This window comes from Oncorhynchus mykiss, chromosome 6 (genome assembly GCF_057628025.1).
Source record: "Oncorhynchus mykiss isolate SJ-2025 chromosome 6, ASM5762802v1, whole genome shotgun sequence".
NCBI classification, from domain to species: domain Eukaryota; kingdom Metazoa; phylum Chordata; class Actinopteri; order Salmoniformes; family Salmonidae; genus Oncorhynchus; species Oncorhynchus mykiss.
The window spans coordinates 32,429,466-32,450,273 of record NC_143027.1 but is presented as its reverse complement, the minus strand read 5'-3'; the positions used below and the strand labels follow the sequence as shown (position 1 = coordinate 32,450,273).

General features: G+C 46.0%; 1 protein-coding gene across 2 annotated transcripts; it reads right to left on the bottom strand.

Annotated features, from left to right (window-relative positions):
- Positions 1–1,019: 1,019 nt before the first annotated feature.
- erap2 (endoplasmic reticulum aminopeptidase 2) lies at positions 1,020–14,791 on the bottom strand. 2 transcript variants are annotated; one of them, XM_036979917.2, is made up of 20 exons: positions 14,549–14,791; positions 13,307–13,881; positions 13,030–13,199; positions 12,700–12,838; positions 12,467–12,601; positions 12,255–12,375; positions 10,675–10,829; positions 9,688–9,801; positions 9,425–9,556; positions 9,121–9,252; positions 8,678–8,746; positions 8,371–8,546; positions 8,196–8,275; positions 7,466–7,649; positions 4,593–4,749; positions 3,480–3,664; positions 3,152–3,313; positions 2,939–3,079; positions 2,652–2,733; positions 1,020–2,528 (listed from the first exon to the last, which is right to left on the bottom strand). In XM_036979917.2, exons 2-20 carry the CDS (start codon positions 13,652–13,654, stop codon positions 2,382–2,384), a joined length of 2,829 nt encoding a protein of 942 aa, XP_036835812.2. In that variant the 5' UTR covers positions 13,655–13,881; positions 14,549–14,791; the 3' UTR covers positions 1,020–2,381. The 2 variants fall into 2 exon arrangements, with proteins under 2 accessions (XP_036835812.2, XP_036835813.2); XM_036979918.2 differs by having other exon boundaries at positions 2,107–2,528; positions 14,418–14,608.
- Between the last annotated feature and the right edge of the window lie 6,017 nt (positions 14,792–20,808).

The following is a 20,808-nucleotide window of genomic DNA, read 5'->3' as shown; positions in this document are numbered from 1 at the left end:
GCTTTTTTATGGCGGTTTTGGAGCAGTGGCTTCTTCCTTGCTGAGCGACCTTTCAGGTTATGTCGATATAGGACTCGTTTTACTGTGGATAAAGATACCTTTGTACCTGTTTCCTCCAGCATCTTCAAGGTCCTTTTTCTGTTTTTCTGGGATTGATTTGCACTTTTCGCACCAAAGTAAAGTACTTAATCTCTAGGAGACAGAACTCCTTCCTGAGCGGTATGACGGCTGCGTGGTCCCATGGTGTTTATACTTGCGTACTATTGTTTGTACAGATGAACGTAGTACCTTCAGGTGTTTGTAAATTGCTCCCAAGGATGAACCAGACTTGTGGAGGTCTACAATTTTTTTTCTGAGGTCTTGGCTGATTTATTTTTATTTTCCTATGATGTCAAGCAAAGAGACACTGAGTTTGAAGGTAGGCCTTGAACTACATCCACAGGTACACCTCCAATTGACTCAAATTATGTCAATTAGCCTATCAGAAGCTTCTAAAGTCATGACATAATTTTCTGGAATTTTCCAAGCTGTTTAAAGGCACAGTCAACTTAGTGCATGTAAACTTCTGACCACTGGAATTGTGATACAGTGAATTATAAGTTAAATAATCTGTCTGTAAACAATTGTTGGAAAAATTACTTGTGTCATGCGCAAAGTAGATGTCCTAACAAATTTGCCAAAACTATAGTTTGTTAACAAGAAATTTGTGAAGTGGTTGAAAAATTAATTTGAATGACTCCAACCTAAGTGTATGTAAACTTCCGACTGCAACTGTATGTTTCCTACTGAATCTTCAGCAGTCCCCTCCCTCTAGTGGCTGTGAGGTTGTAGTGTGTGAGACCAAGCTTCATTCTGTCTCACATACAGAGACGGCTGTTTTTGCCTTTTCAGGCCTCTCCTACATTCACTGTTGGCACCTACAAATTGGTTTTCTGTTCGTATTTCATTTGCTCTTACTCTGTGTAATTCCACATGATCTTGGTCTTCTTACTGCTCTTCAAAGAGCACTTTGACAACACTTCATTATTAAACATTTTAATCAAATTCAACAAAACCAATTCCAAGTCCCTGATGTAAACTGAAAATCATGACCAAATTATATACACACACACAACTATCCATAAAATAAATAAAATAAAAACAAAGCTCTAATCAAGCATGTTCTACCGCTGTCTCTCTCTCCCTATCCCCCATCCCTCTGTCTCTCACTCTCCCTATGCCCCATCCCTCTGTCTCTCTCTCTCTCCCTATCCCCCATCCCTCTGTCTCTCTCTCCCTATCCCCCATCCCTCTGTCTCTCTCTCTCTCCCTATCCCCCATCCCTCTGTCTCTCTCTCTCCCTAATCCCTCTGTCTCTCTCTCTCTCCCTATCCCCCCTACCTCTGTCTCTCTCCCTATCCCCCTCCCTCTGTCTCTCTCTCTCCCTATCCCCCCTCCCTCTGTCTCTCTCTCTCCCTATCCCCCCTCCCTCTGTCTCTCTCTCTCTCTCCCTATCCCCCTCCCTCTGTCTCTCTCTCCATATCCCCATCCTTCTGTCTCGCTCTCTCTCCCTATCCCCCATCCCCCTGTCTCGCTCTCTCTCTCTCCCTATCCCCCTCCCTCTGTCTCTCTCTCTCTCTCCCTATCCCCCTCCCTCTGTCTCTCTCTCTCCCTATCCCCCTCCCTCTGTCTCTCTCTCCCTATCCCTCTGTCTCTCTCTCTCTCCATATCCCCCTCCCTCTGTCTCTCTCTCTCCCTATCCCCCATCCCTCTGTCTCTCTCCATATCCCCATCCTTCTGTCTCGCTCTCTCTCCCTATCCCCCATCCCCCTGTCTCGCTCTCTCTCTCCCTATCCCCCTCCCTCTGTCTCTCTCTCTCTCTCTCTCCCTATCCCCCTCCCTCTGTCTCTCTCTCTCTCCCTATCCCCCATCCCTCTGTCTCTCTCTCTCTCCCTATCCCCCATCCCTCTGTCTCGCTCTCTCTCCCTATCCCCCTCTGTCTCTCTCTCTCTCTCCCTATCCCCATCCCTCTGTCTCCCTCTCTCTCCCTATCCCCCTCCCTCTGTCTCCCTCTCTCTCCCTATCCCCCCTCCCTCTGTCTCTCTCTCTCTCCCTATCCCCCCTCCCTCTGTCTCTCTCTCTCCCTATCCCCATCCCTCTGTCTCCCTCTCTCTCCCTATCCCCCTCCCTCCGTCTCTCTCTCCCTATCCTCCCTCCCTCTGTCTCTTTCCCTATCCCCCTCCCTCTGTCTCTCTCTCTTCCTATCCCCCCTCCCTCTATCTCTCTCCCCCTATTCCCCATCCCTGTCTCTCTCTCCCAATCCTCCCTCCCTCTCTCTCTCTCTCCCTATCCCCCCTCCCTCTGCCTCTCTCTCCCCCCTCCCTCTGCCTCCCTCTTTCTCTTCAGTCTATCTGTTGGTCCAGCCAGCTCCTCAGAGTTCCCAGGTTCCTTTGCAGCCAGAGGATGTTCTTCTGGATGTTATCCATGGCAACCTCAGTCACTCTCAGCTGAGATGCCTGCTCATGGATCGACTCAAAGAATACACGCACCTGGGGAACACACACACCTGGTAAGCATGGCCGTGGGTTATGGGACACACCCTCTCCCTCGCTCAAACAGAACTTTGCTTCTGACAACAAATTATATTGCCATGGAAAGATCAGTAATCTCACCTCAGTGAGTTCCTCTGTGGAGGAGAACTGGGCTGTGGTACCAATGATGATGTTTCTAATAGAGAACGATCCCAACTGGAACCTGCAGGGTAGAAACAAGAGTAAAACACCACAGGTTGGCAAAAGCCCCCAGGCTATGGGATTGCTGGCCTACTACTACCTACTTTGTCATCAGTATTAGTCTCTCAGTTAATCTTTCTCCCTTTCCCTCTCTCATTCTCCACCTATTTATCCTCAGTGTTAGTCTCCTTCTCTACCTCTCTTCCCCCTCCCTCTCGACCACCTACTTGTCCACCAGGGTGCTCCAGTATTTCTGGACGTAGCTCCAGGCCAGATGATGTCCCCTTGGGTTCCTGGCTACCATGGCGATGAGGGAGTCCAGGTCCTGGGTACGGATCACCTCTCCCTCTAGACCCAGCTCCAACAACCTGGGGTAGAAACACGCACACTGAATGTAATGTCAAATATTGAATTGACCGAGTATAGAAGACTGTACACACCTGGTTAGTTTGTTAGTGTCTCGGCTGCTGGCCAGGGCAGAGAGGATCTTGTGTTTGTGTGTCTCTGAGAGGGAGTGGGTGTATGTCTGGAGGAGAGACGCCCAGCCCGTGTCCTCCTGGGCCCCTACTGAATACACTGTCTCTGCCACGTCTGCAGGCAGGCTGGTGGATGGAGAGGCACAGACAGGACATGGTTTACTTCTGCAGTCAGGCAAAGTTTGCACCTTTGATTGGTCCTGGATTTCAGGAGGTATGTTACTGTCAAAAGGATGTAACCACACTCTCAAATAGCTGACAGACAGACAGATAGGCAGGCAGAGAGACATACTTAAGCGTGCTGTTGGAGTCCAGCCAGTGTGTGAAGCTGCGCTGGGCCTGCTTCAAACAGGGGAGGTCTCCTAGATGGCAGGCCAGGGAAAGGAGCTCCGACCTCAGTCGCCTCTCAGACACAGAGCCCTTGTCGCTCCACGTCTGACGGTCAATCACATCACGGAAATACCACAGGATGTACGTCTGCGGAAAACACACACAGAGAGGACATCAGACCCGACACAGAGCGGACATCAGACCACACACAGAGAGGACATCAGACCACACACAGAGAGGACATCCGACCCGACACAGAGGACATCAGACCACACACAGAGAGGACATCAGACCCGACACAGAGAGGACATCAGACCACACACAGAGAGGACATCAGACCCGACACAGAGAGGACATCAGACCCGACACAGAGAGGACATCAGACCCGACACAGAGAGGACATCAGACCCGACACAGAGAGGACATCAGACCCGACACAGAGAGGACATCAGACCACACACAGAGAGGACATCAGATCACACACAGAGAGGACATCAGATCACACACAGAGAGGACATCAGATCACACACAGAGAGGACATCAGACCACACACAGAGAGGATATCAGATCACACACACAGAGGACATCAGACCACACACACAGAGGACATCTGACCCGACACAGAGAGGACATCCGACCACACACATAGAGGACATCAGACCACACACGGAGAGGACATCAGACCACACACATAGAGGACATCAGACCACACACATAGAGGACATCAGACCACACACACAGAGGACATCAGACCACACACACAGAGGACATCTGACCCGACACAGAGAGGACATCCGACCCGACACAGAGAGGACATCCGACCCGACACAGAGAGGACATCAGACCACACACATAGAGGACATCAGACCACACACATAGAGGACATCAGACCACACACATAGAGGACATCAGACCACACACATAGAGGACATCAGACCACACACACAGAGGACATCAGACCACACACATAGAGGATATCAGACCACACACGCACTCAAACTCCGCAACTGAACCTGAATGTTTTTAGAATTGTTTTATGTGTTTGTGTGTGTGTGTGTGTGTGTATGTGTCCTACCCTGAGGTTTTGTGTGACATCAGGTATGTCTCTCCTCTCCACTATCCTGTAGAAAGCTTCCAGGTAGCCCAACCCCTCGAGTAAGGGAACGGTGTGACTTTCTGATCGCAGGTAGCCAATAAGGTCCAAGGCTTTGTCGAGTGACAACCGACCTGCCCTATCGAAGTAGTATAGAGAGATGACGTCAGAAATAAAAGTCTGTTTGTGTTGTCTATTCACAGACAGTGCCTTGCGAAAGTATTCGGCCCCCTTGAACTTTGCGACCTTTTGCCACATTTCAGGCTTGTCAGGCTTGGGATGTTTAAAGCTTGGGAAATCTTTTTGTATCCAAATCCGGCTTTAAACTTCTTCACAACAGTATCTCGGACCTGCCTGGTGTGTTCCTTGTTCTTCATGATGCTCTCTGCGCTTTTAACGGACCTCTGAGACTATCACAGTGCAGGTACATTTATACGGAGACTTGATTACACACAGGTGGATTGTATTTATCCTCATTAGTCATTTAGGTCAACATTGGATCATTCAGAGATCCTCACTGAACTTCTGGAGAGAGTTTGCTGCACTGAAAGTAAAGGGGCTGAATAATTTTGCACGCCCAATTTTTCAGTTTTGGATATGTTAAAAAAGTTTGAAATATCCAATAAATGTCGTTCCACTTCATGATTGTGTCCCACTTGTTGTTGATTCTTCACAAAAAAATACAGTTTTATATCTTTATGTTTGAAGCCTGAAATGTGGCAAAAGGTCGCAAAGTTCAAGGGGGCCGAATACTTTCGCAAGGCACTGTATATACAGTGGGGCAAAAAAGTATTTAGTCAGCCACCAATTGTGTAAGTTCTCCCACTTAAAAAGATAAGAGAGGCCTGTAATTTTCATCATAGGTACACTTCAACTATGACAGACAAAATGAGAAAAGAAATCCAGAAAATCACATTGTAGGATTTTTAATGAATTTATTTGCAAATGATGGTGGAAAATAAGTATTTGGTCAACAACAAAAGTTTCTCTCAATACTTTGTTATATACCCTTTGTTGGCAATGACAGAGGTCAAACGTTTTCTGTAAGTCTTCACAAGGTTTTCACACACTGTTGCTGGTATTTTGGCCCATTCCTCCATGCAGATCTCCTCTAGAGCAGTGATGTTTTGGGGCTGTTGCTGGGCAACACGGACTTTCAACTCCCTCCAAAGGTATCTATGGGGTTGAGATCTGGAGACTGGCTAGGCCACTCCAGGATCTTGAAATGTTTCTTACAAAGCCACTCCTTCGCTGCCCGGGCGGTGTGTTTGGGATCATTGTCATGCTGAAAGACCCAGCCACGTTTCATCTTCAATTTCCTTGCTGATGGAAGGAGGTTTTCACTCAAAATCTCACGATACATGGCCCCATTCATTCTTTCCTTTACACGGATCAGTCATCCTGGTCCCTTTGCAGAAAAACAGCCCCAAAGCATGATGTTTCCACCCCCATGCTTCACAGTAGGTATGGTGTTCTTTGGATGCAACTCAGTATTCTTTGTCCTCCAAACACGACGAGTTGAGTTTTTACCAAAAAGTTATATTTTGTTTTGATCTGACCATATGACATTCTCCCAATCTTCTTCTGGATCATCCAAATGCTCTCTAGCAAACTTCAGACGGGCCTGGACATGTACTGGCTTAAGCAGGGGGACACGTCTGGCACTGCAGGATTTGAGTCCCTGGCGGCGTAGTGTGTTACTGATGGTAGGCTTTGTTACTTGGTCCCAGCTCTCTGCAGGTCATTCACTAGGTCCTCCCCGTGTGGTTCTGGGATTTTTGCTCACCGTTCTTGTGATCATTTTGACCCCACGGGGTGAGATCTTGCGTGGAGCCCCAGATCGGGGTAGATTATCAGTGGTCTTGTATGTCTTCCATTTCCTAATAATTGCTCCCACAGTTGATTTCTTCAAACCGAGCTGCTTACCTATTGCAGATTCAGTCTTCCCAGCCTGGTGCAGGTCTACAATTTTGTTTCTGGTGTCCTTTGACAGCTCTTTGGTCTTGGCCATAGTGGAGTTTGGAGTGTGACTGTTTGAGGTTGTGGGCAGGTGTCTTTTATACTGATAACAAGTTCAAACAGGTGCCATTAATACAGGTAACGAGTGGAGGACAGAGGAGCCTCTTAAAGAAGAAGTTACAGGTCTGTGAGAGCCAGAAATCTTGTTTGTTTGTAGGTGACCAAATACTTATTTTCCACCATAATTTGCAAATAAATTATTTAAAAATCCTACAATGTGATTTTCTGGATTTTTTTTTCTAATTTTGTCTGTCATAGTTGAAGTGCACCTATGATGAAAATTACAGGCCTCTCTCATCTTTTTAAGTGGGAAAACTTGCACAATTGGTGGCTGACTAAATACTTTTTTGCCCCACTGTATTTATATTTTTACCCCCTTTTTCTCCCCAATTTCGTGGTATCCAATTGTTACTGTCTTGTCTCATCGCTACAACTCCCGTATGGGCTCGGGAGAGACGAAGGTCGAAAGCCATGCGTCCTCCGAAACACAACCCAACCAAGCCGCACTGCTTCTTTAACACAGCGTGCATCCAACCCGGAAGCCAGCCGCACCAATGTGTTGGAGGAAACACTGAGCATCTGGCGACCCGTTTAGCGTGCACTGCGCCCGGACCGCCACAGGAGTCGCTGGTGCGCGATGAGACAAGGATATCCCTACCTCCCTAACTCGGACGACGCTAGGCCAATTGTGCGTCTCCCCAAGGACCTCCCGGTCGTGGCTGGCTGCGACAGAGCCTGGGTGCGAACCCAGAGTCTCTGGTGGCACAGCCCTAGACCACTGCACCACCCGGGAGGCCGTCTATTCATATATTAACACACACAGGTAGGTTTCTTACGTGGTGAGTTGGAAGGCGTTGTGTATGAGGTGTGTTCTGTCCATGAAGGTGAGAGCTGTGTGGTTGTCCTTCAGTAGTTGTATCAAGTCGTCCCAGCCTGAACCATCATAGTGGACCAGGTAATAACCAGCCATGTCCACATTCACCTTCACCCAGCCCACCTCCTCCCCCACATCCACACTGTCTGAGGAGAGGAGAGACTAGGCAATCAATGAATTAGTGAAACCTCACGAGCGAGACCACAACTATCTTCCCTGTGAGTGTGGTCATTAGGTGTCTTACCTGTGAGTGTGGTCATTAGGTGTCTTACCTGCGAGTGTGGTCATTAGGTGTCTTACCTGTGAGTGTGGTTATTAGGTGTCTTACCTGTGAGTGTGGTCATTAGGTGTCTTACCTGTGAGTGTGGTCATTAGGTGTCTTACCTGTGAGTGTGGTCATTAGGTGTCTTACTTGTGAGTGTGGTCATTAGGTGTCTTACCTGTGAGTGTGGTCATTAGGTGTCTTACCTGTGAGTGTGGTCATTAGGTGTCTTACCTGCGAGTGTGGTCATTAGGTGTCTTACCTGTGAGTGTGGTCATTAGGTGTCTTACCTGTGAGTGTGGTCATTAGGTGTCTTACCTGTGAGTGTGGTTATTAGGTGTCTTACCTGTGAGTGTGGTTATTAGGTGTCTTACCTGTGAGTGTGGTCATTAGGTGTCTTACCTGTGAGTGTGGTCATTAGGTGTCTTACCTGTGAGTGTGGTCATTAGGTGTCTGTGGATACTTGTTGAGGTGTCAGTCCTGTATGTCAGAGGGATGTGCCACAGGAACCTAACACAGAGAGATCAGCGAGGGGAGAGATGAGGCGCAGGAATATGACCTCACTGCACATGACAATCACAGAGAATGTGTGTGTGTGTGTTTACCCCTGCTGCAGGCTGGGCCATGCTGGATCAGAAGGATGTGCGGTCCTCAGGAACCTCTCCTGTTTCAGCAGGAGATGAGACCCCTGCCTAGTAACCGTTACCAAGGGCACACCTGTCTGCAGCGTCCAGGTGTTCATCATGGATGTCAGGTCCAGGTGCTCCCCAGCGTACAGGTTCTGACACACACACACACACACACACACACACACACACACACACGTAAACATCAAACTCTTAAATCAATTGTGAGACTTGACTGTTGGTATTGTAATGTAATGTACTGCTGTGTAAAGAGAGGTGTGTTTACTGCGTTCTTAGCTGCCTGCCTGCTGCTGTAACAGTGTTCTCCAGAGCTGAACTCCTCCTCTGAACACGTCTGAGAACAACAACACAGCACCTTACATTTACACACTAAATCATCCTACACAGAGGGTTTAATTAAGCAATAAGGCACAGGGGGGTGGTTTATCACCAACATACCACGGCCAAGGGCTGTTCTTATGCACGACGCAACGCGGAGTGCCTGGATACAGCCTTTAGCCATGGTATATTGGCCATATACCACAAACCCCCGAGGAGCCTTATTGCTATTATAAACTGATTATCAACGTAATTAGAGCAGTAAAAATAAATGTTTTGTCAAACCTGTGGTATACGGTCTGATATACCACGGCTGTCAGCCAATCAGCATTCAGGGCTGGAACTACCCAGTTTATAATAAAATATATATAATTTGAACGATCTACGCACATTGGCCAGGCTGTCCCACAGGTCCTGGTTGTGAGCGTTGCTGTAGCTGTATCTGCGAAGGTAGCGCACGATTCCACTCTGGAACACTTGGTCAGTCAGGTAGTGTCTGAGCATGTGCAGGACACATGCACCCTGGTGGATAAACACATAAACAGTACAGTACATTAACACTGTGGCCCTGATCCAATACTTTAGACACTCATCCTTACTCCCTCCCTTGAAGCAAAGACAGGGTTGATAAAAGCAATGTGATGGAAAAAAGATGAGCGTGTTTGCATGCATGCATGTGTGCGTTTTTGTCTACCTTGTTGTAGGATACTGTGTCGAACATCTCTTCAATCTGTGTGGGGCTCTCAGCCGCACTGGAGATGGGACGGGAGGAGTTAAGAGAGTCTCGACCAATCGCAGCAAAGCAGGTGTCCACCAGATAATCCTCCTGAGAGATAAAAAGGGCACCTTTTCAACAGGAATTTCCCTCAGGGACATGTGAAACATACATACTAATCAATAATACTACTGTGAAGTTGGAGTAGGGATGTGTACAACATATGAGTAACAGGATCTTACCACTCTGAGTTTGGGGTATGTGGCGTTGACTGAGATGTACTCCATGTATCTGGCGAAGCCCTCGTTCAGCCAGATGTCATTCCACCACTGCATGGTCACCAGGTTGCCAAACCACTGATAGACAGACAAACGGGCAGGCAGGAGAGGACAGACAATGAGAGATGTCAGAGGAAGAGGAGGACAGACAATGAGAGATGTCAGAGGAAGAGGAGGACAGACAATGAGAGATGTCAGAGGAAGAGGAGGACAGACAATGAGAGATGTCAGAAGAGGAGGATAGACAATGAGAGATGTCAGAGGAAGAGGAGGATGAGGAAGAGGAGGACAGACAATGAGAGATGTCAGAAGAGGAGGATAGACAATGAGAGATGTCAGAGGAAGGGGAGGACAGACAATGAGAGATGTCAGAAGAGGAGGATAGACAATGAGAGATGTCAGAGGAAGAGGAGGACGAGGAAGAGGAGGACAGACAATGAGAGATGTCAGAGGAAGAGGAGGACAGACAATGAGAGATGTCAGAGGAAGAGGAGGATAGACAATGAGAGATGTCAGAGGAAGAGGAGGATAGACAATGAGAGATGTCAGAGGAAGAGGAGGATAGACAATGAGAGATGTCAGAAGAGGAGGATAGACAATGAGAGATGTCAGAAGAGGAGGACAGACAATGAGAGATGTCAGAGGAAGAGGAGGACAGACAATGAGAGATGTCAGAGGAAGAGGAGGACAGACAATGAGAGATGTCAGAAGAGTAGGATAGACAATGAGAGATGTCAGAGGAAGAGGACAGACATCTGTTCCAGTCATTTCATTCAGGTCCATTCACTGTGAGGAGAGCCATTTGTCTCCCAGTGAGGATACACTTCCCGAAGAATGCAGAGGTTTATGACATGAAAGTCTAATCCCTCTTCACACTACCAAGGTTCACTTCCTGCCATGACCTGCTACTTCCTGTTCAACACCCTGAACAACTTTCTGTCCGGCTCTCACCTGGTGGGCGAGCTCGTGGGCGATCACCATGGTAACCCAGACCCTATCGGAGCCTGAGGAGGTGGCGGGGTCGTAGAGCAGGCTGGTCTCTCTGAAGGTGATCAGACCCCAGTTCTCCATTGCTCCGGCCTGAAAGTCTGGGATAGCAACCAGGTCTGGAGGGGGGGGGGGGGAGGTAGCAACTTCAATGATTACCTTTGTTTCAACAACTGCTATTGAACCCTGGTCATCAGCACCGTTGAGTTACCTTGTTTAGGTAGTGGGTATTTGATGTTGAAGTATTTAATTACCTTGTTTAGGTAGTGGGTATTTGATGTTGAAGTATTTAGTTACCTTGTTTAGGTAGTGGGTATTTGATGTTGAAGTATTTAGTTACCTTGTTTATGTAGTGGGTATTTGATGTTGAAGTATTTAATTACCTTGTTTAGGTAGTGGGTATTTGATGTTGAAGTATTTAATTACCTTGTTTATGTAGTAGGTATTTGATGTTGAAGTATTTAGTTACCTTGTTTAGGTAGTGGGTATTTGATGTTGAAGTATTTAATTACCTTGTTTATGTAGTGGGTATTTGATGTTGAAGTATTTAGTTACCTTGTTTAGGTAGTGGGTATTTGATGTTGAAGTATTTAATTACCTTGTTTAGGTAGTGGGTATTTGATGTTGAAGTATTTAATTACCTTGTTTATGTAGTGGGTATTTGATGTTGAAGTATTTAGTTACCTTGTTTAGGTAGTGGGTATTTGATGTTGAAGTATTTAGTTACCTTGTTTAGGTAGTGGGTATTTGATGTTGAAGTATTTAATTACCTTGTTTAGGTAGTGGGTATTTGATGTTGAAGTATTTAGTTACCTTGTTTATGTAGTGGGTATTTGATGTTGAAGTATTTAATTACCTTGTTTAGGTAGTGGGTATTTGATGTTGAAGTATTTAGTTACCTTGTTTATGTAGTGGGTATTTGATGTTGAAGTATTTAATTACCTTGTTTAGGTAGTGGGTATTTGATGTTGAAGTATTTAGTTACCTTGTTTATGTAGTGGGTATTTGATGTTGAAGTATTTAATTACCTTGTTTAGGTAGTGGGTATTTGATGTTGAAGTATTTAATTACCTTGTTTATGTAGTGGGTATTTGATGTTGAAGTATTTAGTTACCTTGTTTAGGTAGTGGGTATTTGATGTTGAAGTATTTAGTTACCTTGTTTATGTAGTGGGTATTTGATGTTGAAGTATTTAATTACCTTGTTTAGGTAGTGGGTATTTGATGTTGAAGTATTTAGTTACCTTGTTTATGTAGTGGGTATTTGATGTTGAAGTATTTAATTACCTTGTTTAGGTAGTGGGTATTTGATGTTGAAGTATTTAATTACCTTGTTTATGTAGTGGGTATTTGATGTTGAAGTATTTAGTTACCTTGTTTAGGTAGTGGGTATTTGATGTTGAAGTATTTAATTACCTTGTTTATGTAGTGGGTATTTGATGTTGAAGTATTTAGTTACCTTGTTTAGGTAGTGGGTATTTGATGTTGAAGTATTTAGTTACCTTGTTTAGGTAGTGGGTATTTGATGTTGAAGTATTTAGTTACCTTGTTTAGGTAGTGGGTATTTGATGTTGAAGTATTTCTCATAGAACTCCAGTAGTTTGACTGCAGCCTTCAGAGCATAATGGGTGTGCTGCCATTTCTCAGGAGCAGCATAGACAGATACCTGAAACATATGACAGTGATGTTCTGAAATCACATATACCGCCTGTACACACACACGTACACACATTCACACTCACCCCTGTCCCACCTACCTTGACCCCTGAGGCCGTTGTTGCGCTGACAGATCTGAAGTCACACACGATGAAGGCCACCAGGTAGGAGCTCATCCTCACACTCACAGCAAAACGGTCCTCCATTAGGCCATCATCCAGGACCATTGTCTGCTCCTAAAGGGGAAACACACACACACACACACACACATTGTAATGCACACTCACATACTATGATCCACCTGCCACCGTGTTGCTTTTGTGTGTTAACTCACTACAGGCATGTTGGACAGGGCGATGTGTGCCCGGCTCCTCCTGATACTGACAGAGTAATTAGCCTTGAAGCTCGGCTCATCAAAACAAGGAAACGCCATCCGAGCACTGGTGGGCTCAAAATGAGTGGAGGCCAGGTTCCTGGAGAGATAGATAGAGGGTGGGCAGAGAGAGAGAGTGGAGAGCAGAGAGAAAGAGAGAGAGAGACATTACAAGTTGTTTATCATGTGATGTCTCACAAAAAAAACATTTGGTTAGGGAGTGATGCACAACACAGCCTTTCTCCCTCCCATGGAGAGAGAGAGGGAGGTACACTCACACACGCTCCGTACCGTGTCTCTCCGCTGCTGGTTCTGTAGGTGCTCCTGTAGAAGCCATAGAAGCCTTCTCCTAGCTCCGCCCCAAACTCTAGAAATAGGAAGTACTTCTGCCCACTGCTGAGCACTCTGGGAGAGAAGATGGCAGTCTGCTCATGGGTAGGATTGTGGAGCACAGGGAGCACCTGAAGACACACATGCAGTAGTAATTAGACGGACATGTCAGAGAAGACAAAAGTGGGACATCGTTACAAACTGAGCATGACGGTTTAGTTCTGAGGGAGTAGCCTACCTTGTCTGACAGGTGATCCAGGTTCTGATCCAACATGGTTGCTGTAGTGATACGGAGCCCCTTGCTGTGCAGCACCACCCAGTTGGTATTGTTCTGAACCTGGAGCTCTATCCGGACAGTACCGCTGTAGCTGAGCATGGTGAGGTTAGGGTGGAGCAGGAGGTGGTAGTGGAGCGGAACAATGTACCCTGGAAGACGGAGGTGGCTCCAAGGGAATGAGAGGCTTCCTGTACCTAAGGGAGGCTGCTCCTCAGTGGGGTTAGGGGGCTCAGAGGCCTGGGTCGGGCTAGCGGAGGTCTGGGTCACACCAGCCAGAGACAGGAGGGCCAGAACCAAGAACCTGACCATTATGGTGGAAATGTTGTTGGAGGCCTACTGTAAGGATAAGGATCACTCTTGAGAGCATCAAACAGTCTGCAGGCACTCAGTTGGTTTTCAGAATGTAGAGAAACATCAGGGAGGATAGCTGTTGATAATTACACTTCAGGAGGAACGTAGTCTCTCTTTGGTTAGACGGAAATGTATAACCTTACAGCAACAGGCTAGGAGAAATGTCCAGAAGTTATTTCTTGAACCTGAAGGAAGACAGAAGATATGGAGCTATGTTATTTTTTATTTTTCTTACAGTGAATCTATTTCATCTAGGATCTCACACAGTAATGAAGTGGTTATGTGTTGAATTAATTAGGTCTGATTTTATATAGCCAAGAAGCTGAACAATTTAAATTCCGATCTGGTCGAGAAAGGCTGCTATCTATTCTATGCAATGATACACACGCTTACAGCCAGGCAGCAAGCCCAGTGTGTTACATGTCAAAAAACAACATGGTGAGTGGAAGAGATAGCTGGTTGTAAGTTACCCTAGCTGTCCAGGCAGGCTACAATAGAGAAGGACTGGTGGAAAGTTAACCTAGCTGTCCAGGCAGGCTACAATAGAGAAGGACTGGTTGTTAGTTACCCTAGCTGTCCAGGCAGGCTACAATAGAGAAGGACTGGTTGTTAGTTACCCTAGCTGTCCAGGCTACAATAGAGAAGGACAGGACTGTAATTGTAATCTGATACTGGGATAGACAGACACAAATGCACATTCACCCCCTAAACAGATGAATACCTTTGTTTTGATGTTAACAAGTCCAACACTATCACCATAGAACAGAAATCATGTTGCCCTAGCACCCCAGATGTTCCCTGAGTTGGATGGAGGTGTAGACGGAGGTTCATTCCGTGTTTTTATTCATTTACCTCATTTGAGCTGCATCATCCTTCCCTCGTTCTCGGTCTCTGCTGACAGCTTTCATTTTCTCTTTCATGCTCCCGCCCCCTTTCCTATCCCCACGAGTACAGCAGCTGTGTGTGTGTGACCTTCCCTGTTTGTAAACTTTTCCTTTCTTCACCAGTCCAGCCCTCATATAGGATGGTTTAGATTGTCCATGCATTACTGACTGCAGTGATATTATTAGAGTGTTTCTCCATATTTTCCAGGCTGATGTTAGGACTGTATATACATATATATATATATATATATATATATATATATATATATATATATATATATATATATATAGCTGTGTCTGTATTTAACCTGTCAGCTGGTGAGGCGGGTGAAACCAGGTGGTTAATCCACACTACCCCCACAACAACACCACCCATTTCATACTGGAGACCAACATACTATTTCCAACACACTGTCTCTCCTGTATACACACACTGCAAGAACACATACTTTCCATGTGTCTCGTCCATAGTGCACAACTAGCATTCTGACAGTACCAGGAGGTTCCTGAAGTGATGATCTTGGTAGGAATTTGTGCGTGTGCGTGTGTGTGTGTGTGTGTGTGTGTGTGTCTGTCAGGGTACGGCTCAATTCAGAATTGAATTGTGAATGCCTCATAAACTCCAATTAAATTCTAGAATTTGAATTGAAGTAGTAAACAGGATACAGAATTGCAATTCACATTTTTATTAAAGGAATTAAATTCAGTCAAATTCAATTAAATTTGAATCCCTCTTCTATTCTATATTAGGTGTAGTCTACAAATATACACATAAAACATCATTATTTACTTAAGCAATAAGGCTCGAGGGGGTGTGGTATATGGCCAATATACCCCGGCTAAGGGCTGTTTTTATGCATGACGCAACGCGGAGTGCTTTGATATAGCCCTTAGTCGTGGTATATTGGCTGTGAAGACAGACGCTGGTATACGAGAAGCAAATACAGGGAGTGAACATTTAATAAATAACCGAGAAAAAACAAACAAGGACAGCGTCTGAACAGGGGAAACATAACGACAATAATGCTGACACGGGTATCAAACTGAGGAACAGACAGATATAGGAGGGGCAATCAATAAAGTAATGGAGTACAGGTGAGTCCAAAGAAGCGCTGGTGCATGCAACGATGGTGACAGGTGTGCGTAATGATGGGCAGCCTGGCGCCCTCGAGCACTAGGGAGGGGGAGCTGGAGCAGGCCATATGCCACAAACCCCCGAGGTGCCTTATTACTATTATAAACTGGTTACCAATGTAATTAGAGCAGTAAAAATACATGTTTTGTCATATCGGTGGTATACGGTCTGATATACTACGGCTTTCAGCCAATCAGCATAAAGGGCTCGAACAACCCAGTTTATAAATTAATATGAAATACTGTTGAAACAGTTGATTTGAATTATCAAGTAAAAATCAACATGCCAATAGTCTAAGTTATTATATTTAATTAACCACTTAAATCTTGTTAAATATGTGGAAAATACTACATTTCCCAGAATGCACTAGTTGACCCTGAGGCCTTCAAAAAGAAGCCAAACAAATGAAATGTTTGGGCGAAATATAATTGGGTATTGGAAGCACTAAGGTTAAAAGAGAATAGAAATATTGAAAAGTGATATATTCTTTGACCTCTGGAAGTGTGACCTGTCAAATTCAATGAAACTCTTGTGTTCTATGACAGAGTGTAATTTATTTGAATTGCACTGAATTAAATTCTACTTCCTGTTATTCAGACTCAAATTCTAATTTTACATCCTGTGGGGTGTGGCCAATTTGAATTTCAACTCATTAGTTGAGTCAATTCCAAAATCCTGAATTGAGACCAAACCTTGGTGTGTGTGTGTGCGTGCGTGCGTGCGTGTGTGCGTGTGTGTGTTTGTCTATGCAGGTGTACTTTGGGGATGATTATTATGATCAGCCTCTCACCTTATATCTAACAGCCCAGAGCTGCAGGTGTCCTCTGAGGTTACCTGTTTACTACTGATCTACTGCTGGCAGACTACTGATCTACTCACACAGTAGAGGACACAACCAGAGATCTCCCTATTGTACACTACAGTAGGATTCTATGGACCTCTGAACTATAGACACAACACTTTGTAAACATGATACCGGTAGAACGACTCTGTGAAAGAGCAGAGGTGAAATAGCTTTTCTGTCTTCTCTCTCTCTCTTGCTCTCTCTCTCTCTTTCTCTCTCAATCTGTGGGGAGATTCTGTGGCGGGTGTGAGGTCACATGACTAGGGGCTGGTAATCCCCCACAATGCACTGCTGCCCAGTAACAACTTGTGAAGTATTCAAATCAAATCAATTTGTATTCATCACGCATACAGTTTACACCAGGTATAAAAGGTGCAGGGAAATGCTTTTGTGCCAGTTCCATCAACATTGCAGTACAATAATCAATATCAATAATACGAGTCAAATACAAAATAACAAGTAATAGAAGCGGTAGTGTCGTAATAATAGCCTTTTATGTACACAGTATGATATACAGTATAGATACAATAGGATAATAGATACTGAATGTGCTGTGTCAATTATAACTGTATTTACAACTATAAAGTGGGCAGTATCTTGGCCGCGCAGTTGAATACATAGTATATAATAGAACAGCAGAGTTTTGTGTGTGTGTGTGTGTGTGTGTGTGTGTGTGTGTGTGTGTGTGTGTGTGTGTGTGTGTGTGTGTGTGTGTGTGTGTGTGTGTGTGTGTGTGCGCGCGCGCGTGCGTGTTAGGTTAGGTTTGAGGCTAAGGTTACAATTAGGGTTCGGGTTAGAATTTAGTCTGTGCAAATAGTCTCTAAGCAGAAAATAATTGAATAAGGTGCAGGTGCAGGTAGATAGCTAGGGTTCGCTGTTCAGCAGTCTGATGGCCTGGTGGTAAAAGTTGTCCCGGAGCCTATTGGTCCAAGACCCAATGCTTCGATCCCGCCTGCCAGATGGTGACAGAGTGAACAGTCTGTGGCTAACTAAAGAACTGACCGACTAACTAACTCACTTAAACATATATCTTCACACACTGTATTTTGTTCTCGATAGTTTTTTGTTGGTTTGTTCTTTTTTAGTTTGCGAACATACTGAGTAAAAACAAAAGGACTGACGGGTTGAGTCTGAGACTATTACAGACTGTCTTTCTCTTTCCCCCTCTCCCATCCCCTCTCCACCTTACCACAGGGCCAGTACATGGTGATGTGTTGGCCTCCCTGGAAGGTGAGAGGGTAGGCTGGACGCTGCTGGTGTGTGTCACCTCTGACCTGAGTAGGGGTCACCTGGAGGTTAACTCAAATCAAATCAAATCAAATTTTATTTGTCACATACACATGGTTAGCAGATGTTAATGCGAGTGTAGCGAAATGCTTGTGCTTCTAGTTCCGACAATGCAGTAATAAACAACAAGTAATCTAACTAACAATACCAAAACTACTGTCTTATACACAGTGTAAGGGGATAAAGAATATGTTCATAAGGATATATGAATGAGTGATGGTACAGAGCAGCATAGGCAGGATACAGTAGATGGTATCGAGTACAGTTGTTTAAAGTGGCTAGTGATATATTTACATCATTTCCCATCAATTCCCATTATTAAAGTGGCTGGAGTTGAGTCAGTGTCAGTGTGTTGGCAGAAGCCACTCAATGTTAGTGGTGGCTGTTTAACAGTCTGATGGCCTTGAGATAGAAGCTGTTTTTCAGTCTCTCGGTCCCAGCTTTGATGCACCTGTACTGACCTCGCCTTCTGGATGATAGCGGGGTGAACAGGCAGTGGCTCGGGTGGTTGATGTCCTTGATGATCTTTATGGCCTTCCTGTAACATCGGGTGGTGTAGGTGTCCTGGAGGGCAGGTAGTTTGCCCCCGGTGATGCGTTGTGCAGACCTCACTACCCTCTGGGGAGCCTTACGGTTGTGGGCGGAGCAGTTGCCGTACCAGGCGGAGATACAGCCCGCTAGGATGCTCTCGATTGTGCATCTGTAGAAGTTTGTGAGTGCTTTTGGTGACAAACCAAATTTCTTCAGCCTCCTGAGGTTGAAGAGGCGCTGCTGCGCCTTCTTCACGATGCTGTCTGTGTGAGTGGACCAATTCAGTTTGTCTGTGATGTGTATGCCGAGGAACTTAAAACTTGCTACCCTCTCCACTACTGTTCCATCGATGTGGATAGGGGGGTGTTCCCTCTGCTGTTTCCTGAAGTCCACAATCATCTCCTTAGTTTTGTTGACGTTGAGTGTGAGGTTATTTTCCTGACACCACACTCCGAGGGCCCTCACCTCCTCCCTGTTGGCCGTCTCGTCGTTGTTGGTAATCAAGCCTACCACTGTGGTGTCGTCCGCAAACTTGATGATTGAGTTGGAGGCGTGCGTGGCCACGCAGTCGTGGGTGAACAGGGAGTACAGGAGAGGGCTCAGAACGCACCCTTGTGTGGCCCCAGTGTTGAGGATCAGCGGGGTGGAGATGTTGTTGCCTACCCTCACCACCTGGGGGCGGCCCGTCAGGAAGTCCAGTACCCAGTTGCACAGGGCGGGGTCGAGACCCAGGGTCTCGAGCTTGATGACGAGCTTGGAGGGTACTATGGTGTTGAATGCCGAGCTGTATTCGATGAACAGCATTCTCACATAGGTATTCCTCTTGTCCAGATGGGTTAGGGCAGTGTGCAGTGTGGTTGAGATTGCATCGTCTGTGGACCTATTTGGGCGGTAAGCAAATTGGAGTGGGTCTAGGGTGTCGGGTAGGGTGGTCTCTCAAAGCACTTCATGATGACGGAAGTGAGTGCTACGGGGCTGTAGTCGTTTAGCTCAGTTACCTTAGCTTTCTTGGGAACAGGAACAATGGTGGCCCTCTTGAAGCATATGGGAACAGCAGACTGGTATAGGGATTGATTGAATATGTCCGTAAACACACCGGCCAGCTGGTCTGCGCATGCTCTGAGGGCGCGGCTGGGGATGCCGTCTGGGCCTGCAGCCTTGCGAGGGTTAACACGTTTAAATGTCTTACTCACCTCGGCTGCATGTCCTCAAAGCGGGCAAAAAAGTAATTTAGTCTGCCTGGGAGCAGGACATCCTGGTCCGTGACTGGGCTGGATTTCTTCCTGTAGTCCGTGATTGACTGTAGACCCTGCCACATACCTCTTGTGTCTGAGCCGTTGAATTGAGATTCTACTTTGTCTCTGTACTGACGCTTAGCTTGTTTGATAGCCTTGCGGAGGGAATAGCTGCACTGTTTGTATTCGGTCATATTACCAGACACCTTGCCCTGATTAAAAGCAGTGGTTCGCGCTTTCAGTTTCACACGAATGCTGCCATCAATCCACGGTTTCTGGTTAGGGAATGTTTTAATCGTTGCTATGGGAACGACATCTTCAACGCACGTTCTAATGAACTCGCACACCGAATCAGCGTATTCGTCAATGTTGTTGTCTGACGCAATACGAAACATGTCCCAGTCCACGTGATGGAAGCAGTCTTGGAGTGTGGAGTCAGCTTGGTCGGACCAGCGTTGGACAGACCTCAGTGTGGGAGCCTCTTGTTTTAGTTTCTGTCTGTAGGCAGGGATCAACAAAATGGAGTCGTGGTCAGCTTTTCCGAAAGGAGGGCGGGGCAGGGCCTTATATGCGTCGCGGAAGTTAGAGGAACAATGATCCAAGGTTTTTCCACCCCTGGTTGCGCAATCGATATGCTGATAAAATTTAGGGAGTCTTGTTTTCAGATTAGCTTTGTTAAAATCCCCAGCTACATTGAATGCAGCCTCCGGATAAATGGATTCCAGTTTGCAAAGAGTCAAATAAAGTTTGTTCAGAGCCATCAATGTGTCTGCTTGGGGGGGGATATATACGGCTGTGATTATAATCTAAGAGAATTCTCTTGGTAGATAATGCGGTCTACATTTGATTGTGAGGAATTCTAAATCAGGTGAACAGAAGGATTTGAGTTCCTGTATGTTTCTTTCATCACACCATGTCTCGTTAGCCATAAGGCATACGCCCCCGCCCCTCTTCTTACCAGAAAGATGTTTGTTTCTGTCGGCGCGATGCGTGGAGAAACCCGCTGGCTGCACCACCTCGGATAGCGTCTCTCCAGTGAGCCATGTTTCCGTGAAGCAAAGAAGGTTACAGTCTCTGATGTCCCTCTGGAATGCTACCCTTGCTCGGATTTCATCAACCTTGTTGTCAAGAGACTGGACATTGGCGAGAAGAATGCTAGGGAGTGGTGCACGATGTGCCCGTCTCCGGAGTCGTTT

Excerpts from the sequence above, each read along its gene's own strand:
- erap2 (XM_036979917.2), bottom strand. The coding sequence starts at position 13,654 with ATGGTCAGGTTCTTGGTTCTGGCCCTCCTGTCTCTGGCTGGTGTGACC. Across the intron at positions 3,314-3,479 it reads GACTCCAACAGCACGCTTAA|CCTGCCTGCAGACGTGGCAG; the intron begins GTATGTCTCTCT and ends TCCATCCACCAG. Across the intron at positions 3,080-3,151 it reads GACACTAACAAACTAACCAG|GTTGTTGGAGCTGGGTCTAG; the intron begins GTGTGTACAGTC and ends TTTCTACCCCAG.